Consider the following 15,317-nt stretch of genomic DNA (forward strand, 5'->3'; position numbering starts at 1 on the left):
AAAATAAAATCTGCCATGTTTCTGGTGTTAACTATAGGAAAATGGATAAAATGTAGGAACAGTAGAATTCTGTAGACATTTGGACACAAGTCATATCCTTGGATCTATAATTAACTAGACACCATATAAAACGGACTCCCAAGAGCATTCTGGGAATTCTTAATCTATATTCTTTCCACACAACATGTATGAAGTTACTTTAATACCATACATATTTTTCAAGCCTCCCCAATTTAGAGTATTAGGCCATTTAAGCATTATTTAAACTTGGAGTCAAAAAGAATTAAAAATGTATTAACTTGTTCCTTAAATATTTATAATCTACCTCCAATTCCTTGAAATTGTTTGAAAAATTGCTTAAAAATTCTAAAACAATTACTTGCCTGTCTTTTAAATGCTTAGCTTTCACTTGGGTTATCTGTCCACTAGAAAAATCAAATACTTCTTCACTCAAGAGTTTCAGAATCACCATATTATTCTGACAGAGACTTTCACTGGTCCGACTTGCTCCAACAATGTCACTGATAAAAGTTGGCCAGTGTTTTGGCCACTCCTGTTTAAGTATCTAAAATAAAACAAAGTGTTAATTTCATTTCACTTGTCAACTGCAAATAAACAAACTTCACAGAAATTGTGTGATACCAAAAGCAGAAGAAAATCATCAACAAGCCTTCATTTTGTTCCCCTTTATCAAGACAGGAAATGTGCCAGTCTCTACACAGAATATACTGAGTTAGAAACTTCAAAGTCCTATGTCTTAAAGGCACCATTCTCAGGAAGATTTTTGTACATATTTGTAGAAGTTAGGTAAGTTACAATTTTCTAGTTAGATATATAGAAAGTTTAAAAAACAGGTAAAGTATAAAGATCAATTAAACGGATGCTTGAATTCAAAGCAATTTTTTAACGAATCAGTAAGACTGAGATAGCTGACATGGAAAAGAAACATACAATATGAGGCAAAATTTTGTTAATGAGTCCAACCCATATTGGAGCCAAAGAAGTGAAGTTTTTATAGTATTTGTAAATACTGTAGTACTCTTTGTAAACACTACCACAGCATATTAATAACTTTAAATGTTAGACAATGGGCTAACTATTGTAAACACTGTGAGGACTACTATCACCACTCTGCAAGACGTTTAGTTAATCAATAAAAGTAGAAAAGAATACTTTGTTCAACTTATCAGCTGATTCTCAGGGAAGCACTTAATTCTCAGGGAAAACAATGTATCAAGTAAAAACTTACCTGAACAAGAATCATATTTAATTTCCCGATATATACCTTTTCTTTCTAAGAAAAGAAAAAAGTTCAAACAAGGACTTTAAAAAATTGATATAATCAATAAGAACTGCAGGCAGCCCCCCACCCATGCCCCGCAGAAAGAACAAAGTGATTACAGATCAATCATAAATGATTTGCATATGTGTCTATATGTCTGTGACAGAAGTGGGTTTAAGATCAAGATCCAATATTTAAATGATTTACACTCTCACAGTAGCTTCCAATAAAGCTCTTACCTCTACACAAGTTGGGTCAGATGATGTCTTGATAATGAGGCCCACAACGTATTTTTTAATTCCTATTAAAAAAAATTATTCAACTTTATAGCGTGCTATAAAGGGCAGATTAAAGATCAGATCAGATCATACACCTGAATCCCATCACCAGTTATGACATTATGGGGGAAAATGAATACTACTACTTTAATTTTTCAGTTTCGTGAAGAATGACAAAATATTGGTTTGACAACTATCAATTATTATCTTCTAAGATATTCTTTAATACTAGATAGCCAACTATACCCAGCTGTGATTTTTAAATTAAGAGGAAAAAAAAAGGGGGGGAAACTTATGATTCCTTTAAAGAAACACAAGGTCAGATATTAGTCCCTGTCAGATTTATTTACAGCACTAAGCTAATCCTGTATGTAATTTTACCTTGTTTGTTCTACAATGTAGGAAAAAAGTTAAGAAGAAAGTTTTTATTTATATGATTAAGGATACCTTTATAGCATTACCTATTCTGTCAACAGTTAACATTTCACGTCTTTCATTTTAATTTGCACCATTCAGAATTTACTGGGCATCTACTATACATCCCCTCAAATTAATATAGCCAAAGGACCTGAAACAGGATTTCCTAATCCAACAAATTATCTCTCCCTATGAAAAACAAAGACTAATCTCACACCTGCTTAATAATTTAGCTTTTGCCACCAAATGCTTTATGAAGATTTTCAAATTTTCAAAGCTATCTGAACTTCAGAAATACAGATGAAAGTTTGTAGAACTGTGTCCCAACTCTTATCTAGCAAATCTACATTGGACTCAATATCCATTGACCAATTATCCATTGGATAATTTATAAGAAACAGCTACCCAGAAATATAACCAACCCTACGCAACAAAATGCCTATTTGATTGTAAAACTACCCAAATAGAGCAATTTTCATGAGTTAAGTGTTAAATTCACTCTTTGACCCACAGGTTCCTTCATTGGTAACAAATAATTTTTATTAGTTATGGTGGAACTGGACATTTCAACATTCCAAATAAAGGCAAAACTTTTAAAAGCATGAATTATAAAAATATTTTCCTAATTGATGAAAAATATCACAAGTAAAATAAAGACACATAATAAGGGTTATTAATCAACTGAAAATGTAATAGTAAGTATTATCAATATTCACAATATAAGAATCATTTTAAAAACTGCCTGCCAGTTACCAAAGATTTAACTATATATACACAAACACATAAAATCCAGTGAAAATTATGTTACTGACGTTTAAAAAACTTCTACACTAGGCAAAGGTCCCAGTAATAACTGTTGTAGACAGGATCCACCAATGAACATGCTGTGTTGTGCTTAGTCACTCAGTCAGGTCTGACTCTTTGTGACCCCATGGACTGTGGCCCACCAGGCTCCTCTGTTCATGGAGATTTCTCCAGGCAAGAATATTGGAGTGGGTTGCCATGCCCTACTCCAGGGGATGTTCCCAACCCAGGGATCGAACCCAGGTCTCTCACACTGCAGGCGGATTCTTTACCATCTGAGCCACCAGGGAAGCCCCAATGAATGAAATGAAAGAAATGGGCAAAACTTCCAGGACAAACTGTCTCTAAGTTGTTAGCAGGAAAAACTAAAAGGTGTAAGTACATTCTATACTTATGGGGGCAACATTTTAGACAATGTTTCTATTGTCTAAAATTATTTTTTCAAGAAAAAAAAAAAAAAAAAAGAGGCTTTGTGGACACCCAAAAGAAAATCAGATTTAGATTCAATAAAGTGATTTTAAAAAAGGAAGAAAGAAACACCCAGAACTAGGGGAACTAGTTTTATTTTAAAATGAGTGCTAAATCATACCACTTAGGATTAAAAAAAAGTGAAGTCACTCAGTCATGTCTGACTCTTTGAGACCCCATAGACTTAGCCTACCACACTTCTCTGTCCATGGGATTTTCCAGGCAAGAGTACTGGAGTGGGTTGCCATTTCCTTCCCCAGAGGATCTTCCCAACCCTAGGGATCGAACTTGGGTCTCCTGCATTGTAGGCAGATGCTTTACCATCTGAGCCACCAGGGAAGTCACTTAGTTAGGATAACCCATACAATAATCTCATGTCCTTAATATCCATTAGATCATTATCAAAACAATTCTTGTATTGTTGACCTTTCTGCTCTTTAGATAAATTGTTGTCATTAAGGCCCCTAAAAAAAAATCAAGAAAAAGAACCATTCTGAATAAACAGAAAACATCACTCTAAAACCTCTAAATACAGGCAAAAACATGGAACAGTAGTGGAACTACAATTTCTACTTCCATATGAGTTTGGAGGCTTCTCTCAGCCTCAGAAGAAAACAGAATCAGATTGACCCTACAACTCTATTAGCGACTAAATAACTTCTTTTCAGAAACTTCTGAAATTCATCTATAAGATGGAGCAAAGAGTAAAAGATGAAACCGGAAAAATGTGAAATACGTAGTAAACACACACACGCAACCTGTAAGGATCTCAGAGACAAACTAAGTGTCAACTTAGTACCACTAATTATCACTCTAAAATGATCAGTGTCCATTCAAGGCACTTAAAAACTACATGTAAAAACCTTTTCCATCAAGTACTGCTGCACAGTGTGTTTAGAATCTCCTGCTATGTAGCTTATATGATTAAGTACCATAATGCCCTCCCCAAATTTCTTCCCATTATTTACCAAAATTGAAAAAGTAAAAGGAGTCAGTTAAGAGTAGTTCTAAAATTGTGAATTACACCTTTAAAAAAAGAAATGGTGGGAATCCCCTGGTTGCCTAGTGGTTAGGATTTTGGGCTTTCACTGCCATGGCTTCAGTTCAGTCCCTTTTTGAGAGCTAAGATTCTGCAAGCCATATGGCTTGGCCAAAAGAATAAATAAATAAATAAATGGTGTCACACATATCAAGGTAGAAAAATCAGATATTTACAAGTAGCAGAGAAAGCTCAGCTTCTCAGATTTAACATAAAACGATCCTAGACTTGACAAAAACAAAACCCCTTTATTCCCAGCATGTCTTTGTGCCAAATGAGTTAACTCGTCTGCCAGTTGGAAGGAAAAAGGTTTTTTTCAGTTTCGTCAATTGTTTTATAAATAAAACAAATTTCTTACAACAAGAACTATCTTTACAAGACTTCATATCCAATAAAAACCATACTAATCAGAAATTATCTCTCTCCAATTATTAAGAAAGCGTATGTGGAAAGACTAGGCTACTCCTTCCAGCAGTCTTCTAAGCTCTTTCCTGGGAATCAGGAAAACTTGTAAAATATATGTATTCAACAGATCAAAGAACACTTCACTGAAGAGTTCTCATACGTACGTTGTATGCCTCTGACAAACACAATTATGCTCTTACTGCTTACTAGGCCAACGCTTTCAAAGGGCTCCTACAATGATCCAGCACACTTCTATCAATAGCCCCCACATCCCATTCTTCTAAGTAGGAACAAAAAAATTCATCTCCAAAGTTTTTAAAGTAAACCTTCAAATCATTTATTGAAAAGTACTACTTTTTTTAAAAAAAAGGACCATCCATGCATAGTTTCTTCAAAATATGGTACACGAGTATAAAAATGCCCAAATACTCACTGGAAGGTGGCTTTTGGCATATGAGGGTAGCTTATGCTCCTTATCCAAGAGTTTAGGTATTAATAATCTTTTATAACTTTATTTTTCTCAATATCAAGAAAAATGTCTTTGACAGTATCATTTCAAATAGAAACAAAGCAACACCAAATAATCCACACTATCTCATAAATTGATAACAGTATTAGCTAGCTAAAAAGGTGAGATTTAAGTACACATAATTTCCAAAAATGCTCAAACGACCACACCATTGCACTCATCTCACACGCTAGTAAAGTTTGCTCAAAATTCTCCAAGCCAAGCTTCAACAGTGTGAACCCTGAACTTTCAGACATTCAAGCTGGTTTTAGAAAAGGCAGAGGAACCAGAGATCAAATTGCCAACATCCGCTGCTATTGCTGCTGCTAAGTCGCTTCAGTCATGTCCGATTCTGTGCGACCCCAGACGGCAGCTCAACAGGCTCTGCCACCCCTGGGATTCTCCAGGCAAGAACACTGGAGTGGGTTGCCATTTCCTTCTCCAATGCATGAAAGTGGAAAGTGAAGTCGTTCAGTGGTGTCCGACTCGTCGCAACTCCATGGACTGCAGCCCACCAGGCTCCTCCGTCCATGGGATTTTCCAGGAAGAGTACTGGAGTGGGGTGCCATCACCTTCTCCAGCCAACATCTACTAGATCATCGAAAAAGTGAGAGTTCCGGAAAAAGATCTACTTCTGCTTTATTGACTATGCCAAAGCCTTTGTGTGGACCACAACAAACTCTGGAAAATTCTTAAAGAGATGGGCACACCAGACCACCTGACCTGCCTCTTGAGAAATCTGTATGCAGATCAGGAAGCAAATAGTTAGAACTGGACATGGACCAACAGACTGGTTCCGTCAGGAAAGGAGTACATCAAAGCTGTATATTGTCACCCTGCTTATTTAACTTCTATGCAGAGTACATCATGAGAAACGCTGGGCTGGAAGAAACACAAGCTGGAATCAAGATTGCCAGGAGAAATATCAATAACCTCCGATATGCAGATGACACCACTCTTATGGCAGAAAGTGAAGAGGAACCAAAATCCCTCTTGATGAACGTGAAAGAGGAAAGTGAAAAAGTTGGCTTAAAGCTCAACATTCAGAAAACTAAGGTCATTGCATCTGGTCCCATCACTTCATGGCAAACACATGGGGAAGCAATGCAAACTGCGACAGACTTTCTTTTCTTGGGCTCCAAAATCACTGCAGATGGTGACTGTAGCCATGAAATTAGAAGACACATGCTCCTTGGAAAAAAAGTTATCACCAACCTAGACAGCATATTAAAAAGCAGAGACATCACTTTGTCAACAAAGGTCTGTCTAGTCAAGGCTATGGTTCTCCCAGTAGTCATGTATGGATGTGAGAGTTGGACAATACTGAAAGCTGAGCACTGAAGAATTAATGCTTTTGAACTGTGGTGTTGGAGAAGACTCTTGGGAGTCCCTTGGACTGCAAGGAGATCCAACTCAGTCCATCCGAAAGGAAATCAGTCCTGAATATTCTTTGAAAGGACTGATGCTAAAGCTGAAACTCCAATACTTTGGCCACCCGACACAAGAACTGACTCATTGGAAGAGATCCTGATGCTGGGAAAGATTGAAGGCAGAAGGGGACGAGAAGATGAGATGGTTGGATGGCATCACCAACTCAATGGACATGAGTTTGAGTCAACTCCGGGAGTTGGCAATGGACAGGGAGGCCTGGGGTGCTGCAGTCCATGGGGTCACAAAGGGCTGGACACAACTGAGCAACTGAACTCCCATCAGACTAGTTATATATATCATCTTGAAAGTTATTTACACAGCAATATTAACAGTCATACCCCCTAGGAATATCTTGTAAATATTAGACACTTAATGACAAGGTAAAAGAAATGCATTAACAGAATGTGATTCACTAAAACCCTTTAAAATGAGAACTTACTGACTACAACGTACTAATGGTGCCATATTCCCGTAGAGGGAAAATGCCCTTTCTAAATTTAAATTGTAAGTTTGTTCATGAGCATCTTAGCTAGTCAGTGATACAGACTATCATTATATCATTAATATCATTATATTGTCAACCAAGTATAGAATTCTACCCATTGAGAGAAAAACAGGAGTGAAAAAGTTGCAGAATCTTACCCCTTGCTTTTATAGTGGCTAATTTTCATACACCACAGAAAATGGAGAGCCTTGACACACTATCACAAAAGTAAAGCTACAACCAGGCAAAACTGAGTTCAGTCCAGTCCAAACCATTGAGCAATACCTAAACTCACTTTAAATGTGTACTCTATAATCACATCCCTTCATCAAAGCCATGTGTAACTGAAACTTTTTCCAAAAAAAAAAAGGAAGAAAGAAATGTTACTTTCAGATGCATAGCAAAGTGACTCAGTTATATATAACATACATGCATGTATACACTTTTGGCTTCCCTGGTGGCTCAGTGCTAAAGAACTCGCCTGCCAGTGCAAGAGACACGGGTTCAATTCCTGGATTGGGACTATCCCCCGGTAAAGAAAATAGCAACCCACTACTGTATTCTTGCCTGGAAAATCCCACGGATAGAGGCGCCTGGTGGGTTACACCGTCCCTGGGGTTGCAAAAGAGTTGGACATAACTTAGTGACTAAATACCAAGAACATACACGTTTTCAGATTCTCTTCCATTATAGTTTATTACAAGATTATTGATACTCAATATACCACAAGATATGTGCTACACAGTAGGTCTGTTATTTTATATATAATATTACTTCTGTTGATCACATATCCCTAATTAATCCTTCCCCCCTTTCAAACCCTTAGGTAACCATAAATTTGTTTATGTCTTTGTTTAAATGAGCTCATTTGTATTGCTTTTAAAGATTCCACATACATCTGTCCTCTGACTTATTTCACTTAGTATGATAATCTCCAGGTCTATCCAAGTGTCTGCAAATGACATTATTTCATTCTTTTTTATGTCTGAGCAATATTCCACTGAGTATGCACACAACCCACTTCTTTTCCCACTCATCTGTCCATGGGTATTTAGGCTGCTTCCATGTTTTGGCTCTTGACCTCTTGACGAAGGTGAAAGAGGATGAAAAAGCTGGCTTAAAACTGACATTCGAAAAACTAAGTCATGGCACCCAGTTCCATCATTTCATGGCAAATAAACAGGGAAACAATGACAGACTTTATTTTCTTTGGCTCTGAAAAAGATTTGATGCTTTCGAATTGTAGTGCTAGAGAAGACTCTGAGAGTCCCTTGAGATACCAAGGAAATCAACCCCAAACATTCATCGGAAGGACTGATACTGAAGCAGAAGCTGTAATACTTCAGCCACCTGATGCAAAGAGCCAACTCATTAAAAAGATTATGAAGCTGGGAAAGATTAAAGGCAGGAAAGGGGACAACAAAGGATGAGATGGTTGGATGGCATCACCAACTCAATGGACAGGAGTTTGAGCAAGATCCCAGAAATGGCGAAGGAGAGGGAAGCCTGGTGTGCTGTAGTCCATGGGGTCACAAAGAGTCAGACACGACTTAGTGACTGAACAAAAAAACGTCTTGGCTATTGTAAACAGTACTACTATGGACACTGGGTTTCATGTATTTTTTTGAATCAGTTTTCATCTTTTCTGCATATATGACCAGGAGTTGGATTATTGGCTCATATGGTAACTCTATTTTTAGTTTTTTTAAGGACCCTCCATACTGTTCTCCAGTGACTGAACCAATTTACATTCCTACTAACAGTATAGGAGAGTTCCTTTTTCTCAACATCCTCTTCTGTATTTATTATTTGTAGGCTTTTCTGATGATGGCGTGTGGTGGGATATCTTACTGTAGTTTCGATTTTCATTTCTCTAACAATTAGTGATACTGAGCATCTTTATATGTGCCTGTTGGCCAGAAAGGAAGGTGCTTTTCCCATGTCATACTGTTATTACAAACCTGTCTACTTAAACCACCACCAATAATCACAGAGTCGCTAAAATATTTACCTTATCATCGAAAGGAATGTCCTATTTACCTTATCATCCAAAGGAATCCAGAACAATGTTCCTATTCCTCATTCACTGAAATACTCATGGGAACAAACCACAAAATGAAAAATAGAAAAAAATAATTCAAAAGTAGGGGTTCTTAACCTACAGTCCCTAGAGATTATAAATTGGAATTAGACTGTAATTTATTGCTGATATGTTCAGTAGTTTTAAGAATGGATCTTTATTATTTTTCTTAAAAGGGTTTATAACTGCAAATAGTACTGAACAAAAACTCCTAATGAGATAGAGCAATTAAAATTCTATTAAATTCATAATATACAATATTTGCAAACAACCCACAGGTAGATAAAGTAAAATAAAATATTCAGTGTTTAAAAAAAGGAATCAAATTGATACATGCTCCAACACAGACTAACCTTGGCAACATATGCTACTGAAATAAAGCAGATACAAAATATTGTATGACTGTACATATGAGTTACCAAATAGGTAAATTCATAAAGACAAGTATAATAATGGTTAACAGGAACTGGGAAGAGTATAATAGTTAATGTTTAATGGATAGTTTCAAATGGAATGACAAAAAAATTCCAGAGACGAAGTAAGGATGGTTGCACAATACTATGAATTTACTTACTGACAATGAACCATACATACACTTAAAATGGTAAATATGTATATTTAATCACAGAAGAGTTATTTTACTAAAAATTCAACATTTTTTTCTATAACAAAAGAATAATCATAAGAAAATCCACAACTCTTTAAAAAAAATTTTTGGATTTGAATAATTTTTTGGCCATGCCTGTCAGCCTAAGGGATCTTAGTTTCCCAACCAGAGATCAAGCCCATGCCCCCTGTATTGAAAGTGCGGAGTCAAACCACTGGACCACCAGTTCCTCCAAACCTCTTTAATAAAATCTACAGGGGTTCGCATCTCCTGTGTGGATGTGATGTAAGGATTAGGCATTGTGAGGTCTTAAATAAAAACCGCTTACGAAGTTCCACATAACTAGGAAATATTGGGGTGGGGACCACATTGTTATTATACCTTAAATAGCAATGGTAGGAAAACAGTTTTTGTCAATTACATATGATGCTGACATAAAAAATAATATTATAAAAAATATCGTGTTATCAGATAAAATGTAATCAATAGTTTGTTTTATTATCCCATCGTGTTATAAAACTGGCAAAAATACACCAGTAAGAGTGCTTGTTAAATCTGAGATCAGACTGGTACTTCACACATTACATTCCAGAGTGGGGGGAGAATTTCTCATGGATTTGCTTAAAAGCCATGGCCTTAAGAGTCCAAACACTTAAAAGTTCTTTTCAAAATGATCAACAAAGGAAACAACTATCCCTGTTCAATAGGCCTAACAATATTAACTTAAATAAACATACAGAGATGATGTGTAGGATGCTCAACAGCCTAAGTCACAGTGAGAAGCCATTATATATGTGCTACACTGGCTAGTATTTTAAAAAACTGACCATACCAAGCTTTGGTGAGGATGGGAAGCATACTGCTACTGAAAATGTAAAGTGATACAATCATTTCGGAGAACAGTTGGGCAGTTAAAAACATATACCTACCATATGATCTAGCCATTCTACTCCTAGCTAATCAATTGAGTGACAGAAAGCAGACTGGGGTCTGGGGAGGTAAAGGAAAAGGTATTCACAAAAAAAAGGTCATGATTATAGTGGTGGTTTCACGCATGAGTCAAAATCTATCAAATTGTATACCTGAACTTGTATAGTTTATTGTAAATGTTAAATATACCTTAATAAAACCATTAAAAAAGGCAAACAATTTTTAAAAAGTCACTACTGCTTAAAGGCAACAAGTTAAATGTGATATTCAGTACAATGGGCGATTTAACGCATAGGAATGACCTGATTAGTTCTGTTTCTAAAATACACTAAACCCTTTGCTGAAAATATATCACAAGGGACAAACAGAAGTGGGTGTTAAAGAGCCCAGTTAGGATGTTACTGCAGAAATTTCAAGCCAACTTGAGAGTAGTATATTGAGTGTTTGGTGAAATGGAGAGAAGTGGGAGTATTTTTTATGGAAAGGGGCTGACAATACACGTGTTAATCCACAGTCAGCACCCAGATATGCAGAGCATTTTACACACATTACTTATTATATCCTGTTCCAATAACCATGCAAGACAATCAAAATAGTATGGCTTTATCACTATGAACTCTTTCCTTCACCATTGCTCTTTTCAATGTCAGCAAGTCTGTATATATTTCATAAAAATGTAACGATCTGTAAACTACATGTCTTAACAGATTAAAATATAATCCTTTGGTTTAAATGAACCACTCCCTATTTGGAAATTATTTCCCTTCATATATTAAAATTCAATCTTTTTCTTTAGGTGAAACCATTACCTTAAATAAAAACAAACAACTGAGACTTAAAACTTCAGTTTTTGCACAGCAAAGGAAACCATAAACCAAACAAAGACACTCTATAAAATGGGAGAAAATATTTGCAAATAACACAAATGACAAGAGATTCATCTCCATAATATACAAACAGTTCACACAGCTTAATATAAAAACCCTTCTCAAAAGACAAAAAGAAAAAAAAATCAAAACATGGGCAAAAGATCTAAAGTTATTTTGTCCAAAGACACACAGATGGCCAAACAGAAATGAAAACGAAAATTACAATCAGGTATCGCCTCACACTGACCAGAATGGCCAATCATCAAAAAGTCTACAAATAATAAGTGCTAGAGAGGCTGTGGAGAAAAAGGAACCTCCTACACTGTTAGTGGGAATGTAAACTGGTACAGCCAGCATGGAGACCAGTTGTGAAGATTCCTTAAGAAACTATGGAAGGGAACTTCTCCGGTGGTGCAGTTGTTAAGAATTCGCCTACCAATACAGGTGTCAGGGGTTTGATCCCTGGTGCAGGAAGATTCCCCATGCGGTGGGGTGGGGGAATCAGCCCATGCTCTTCAACAAAAGAAGCCAACACAACTAGAGCAGCATCCACTTGCCACAACCAGAAAAAGCCCATGCGCAGTGACAAAGACCCAGTGCACCCCAAAATAAATAAATGAAACAAAACTATGGAAGCAATCTAAATGCCCTTGACAGATGAATGGATAAAGATGTGAAACACAATGGCAGCCAGAAAAAAGAAAACAATAATGCCATTTGCAGCAACATGGATAGACCGAGAGATTATCATACCAAGTAAAGCAAACCAAAGTATCGAATGATATCTCTTTTATCTGGAATCTTTTAAATGATACAAATGAAATTTATACAATCGATACAGACTCACAGACAACAAACTTATGGCTACCAAAAGAAAAGGAGGGTGATGAAAGGGATAAATTAGGAATTTGGGATTAAAATATACATACTATATATAAAATAGATAACTAAGACCTATTGTACAGCACAAGGAACTATACTCCATAGCTTTAAAAAATGTCTTGACTTATAGTACCTGATTTATGTTATTCACTTTGAGGTTAAAACTTAACCTGAAAAAAACCAACTATATATAATACATACACGTGTATTATTTAAAAATGTAAAAGCAAAAATATTGGGAAAGTCATTAGGCTCTTAAATAAAGGACTGAATTCCAAATAAGGAGTGGTGTTAGTCACTGAAATAATTCAATACTAAGCAAGTAATTGAATAATTATATACCAGCTAGTGGAGGTGATGGAGTATCAGTTGAGCTATGTTAAATCCTGAAAGATGATGCTGTGAAGTGCTGCACTCAATATGTCAGCAAATTTGGAAAACTCAGCAGTGCCCAAAAGGTCAGTTTGCATTCCAATCCTAAAAAAGGCAATGCCAAAGAACGCTCAAACTACCGCACAATTGTACTCATCTCACGCGCTAGTGAAGTAATTAATGCTCAAAATTCTCCAAGCCAGGCCTTCAGCAATACGTGAACTTCCAGGTGTTCAAGCTGGCTTTAGAAAAGGCAGAGGAAGCAGAGATCAAATTGCCAACATCCGCTGGATCCTCGAAAAAGCAGGAGTTTCAGAAATACATCTATTTCTGCTTTACTGACTATGCCAAAGCCTTTGATTGTGTGGATCACAATAAACTGTGGAAAATTCTGAAAGAGATGGGAATACCAGACCACCTGACCTGTCTCTTTAGAGATCTGTATCCAGGTCAGGAAGCCACAGTTAGGACTGGACATGGAACAACAGACTGGTTCCAAATAGGAAAAGGAGTACATCAAGGCTGTATCTTGTCACCCTGCTTATTTAACTTCTATGCAGAGTACATCATGAGAAACGCTGGGCTGGAAGAAGCACAAGCTGGAATCAAGATTGCCAGGAGAAATACCAATAACCTCAGATATGCAGATGACACCACCCGTATAGCAGAGAGCGAAGAGGAACTACAAAGCCTCTTGATGAAAGTGAAGAGAGTGAAAAAGTTGGCCTAAAGCTCAACATTCAGAAAACTAAGATCATGGCATCCAGTCTCATCACTTCATGGCAAATGGATGTGGAAACAGTGTCAGACTTTATTTTTTGGGGCTCCAAAATCACTGCAGATAGTGATGCAGCCATGAAATTAAAAGATGTTTACTCCTTGGAAAAGTTATGACCAACCTACAGGCCGGGACATTACTTTGCCAACAAAGGTCCATCTAGTCAAGGCTATGGTTTTTCCAGTAGTCATGTATGAATGTGAGAGTTGGACTGTGAAGAAAGGTGTATGTCAAAGAATTGATGCTTTTGAACTGTGGCGTTGGAGAAGACTCTTGAGAGCCCCTTGGACTGCAAGGAGATCCAACCAGTCCATTCTGAAGGAGATTAGTTCTGGGTGTTCTTTGGAAGGAATGATGCTAAAGCTGAAACTCGGAGAAGACTCTTGAGAGCCCCTTGGACTGCAAGGAGGTCCAACCAGTCCATCTGAAAGGAGATCAGTTCTGGGTGTTCTTTGGAAGGAATGATGCTAAAGCTGAAACTCCGGTACTATGGCCACCTCATGTGAAGAGCTGACTCACTGGAAAAGACTCTGATGCTGGGAGGGATTGGGGGCAAGAGGAGAAGGGGACAACAGAGGATGAGATGGCTAGATGGCATCACCGACTCGATGGACATGAGTTTGGGTGGACTCCAGGAGTTGGTGATGGACAGGGAGGCCTGGCGTGCTGCAATTCATGGGGTCACAAAGAGTCAGACACGACTGAGCAACTGAACTGAACTGAAGGACACACTAAGGGAAACCAAGGCAAGAGATGTCTAACTCAGTCTAGAATTGTCAGGTATATTTCTGGCAAAGTGCTTCAGACAATGCCCAAAATTGGAAACGCCATTCCCCTAAAAACATGTGAAATTAACATCCGCTTATGGATGGATAAGAAACTGAAAGGTCATAAAATATGTACTAGACTGAAATAAGTGGTTACAAAAATTCTTTTGGCTGGCTGTACAGCCAAACCTATCCTTCTCTGAAAATATATCAAGCACTGCCACTTTTGTGAATAAGCTTGTCTAAAGGGGCCAACCAGATTTTCCTTTTTTTCACCACATGCTAGCACTCATATATACTAAGACTGGCTAACAAATGGAAGATAACAGCTTTAAAGATTGACAATTATAAACAAAAGGAATGTATAGTATTTCAGGGGTTATCCTGATTTATTTCAAACATCAAAGTTAAAGATGAAGAAAAATTAACATTCAGAAATATTAGTATACTTTGTGAGATATAAAATCTTAGGATGGTACAAGCCTCTTAGGAATGACAAAGTTGGAAAGAATCATAAATACAGCAGTGAATAAATTTATGTCTCAATGTTTTGTAAACGAGATCAATTACTTTAAAAACACAAACTGAATTCATCATGCAAAGTTGTTGCTGCAGATCTAAAGTCCACGAACATTCTCTAGGAGCCGTTTTACACCCTCTTCTGATACTGAACCTCTGCAACACCCTAGAAATTATACTACACTTTCCCCTCCATGTAATGACTTCACTGACAGCGATGACCACATATGTAGTGATAGTAACTTCAGGTATTTTTAGAAAAGATTTACATCCCTCTCAATCTTACCACTAGTGTTAAGGGGAAATGTAAAGAGAAAGGTGATTCTGATAAGATGTTTTCTTGTAAGTATAACTTTCAGAGAAATGTGAAGTGTCTCATTAATACAGAATAGGAACA

At 37.0% G+C, this 15,317-nt stretch overlaps 1 protein-coding gene across 3 annotated transcripts in view; it reads right to left on the minus strand.

Annotated features, from left to right (window-relative positions):
- The window catches only part of XPO1 (exportin 1), a 43,487-nt gene that overhangs the window by 14,118 nt on the left and 14,052 nt on the right, over nucleotides 1–15,317 (minus strand). For all 3 annotated transcript variants that reach the window (XM_018055403.1, XM_018055404.1, XM_018055405.1), the window contains 3 exons: nucleotides 1,522–1,583; nucleotides 1,250–1,294; nucleotides 384–565 (listed from right to left, as the gene is read on the minus strand). In XM_018055403.1, coding sequence (XP_017910892.1) covers nucleotides 384–565; nucleotides 1,250–1,294; nucleotides 1,522–1,583 — 289 coding nt within the window. The remainder of the gene's footprint in view (nucleotides 1–383; nucleotides 566–1,249; nucleotides 1,295–1,521; nucleotides 1,584–15,317) is intronic.

Source organism: Capra hircus, chromosome 11, assembly GCF_001704415.2.
Source record: "Capra hircus breed San Clemente chromosome 11, ASM170441v1, whole genome shotgun sequence".
Classification (NCBI taxonomy): domain Eukaryota; kingdom Metazoa; phylum Chordata; class Mammalia; order Artiodactyla; family Bovidae; genus Capra; species Capra hircus.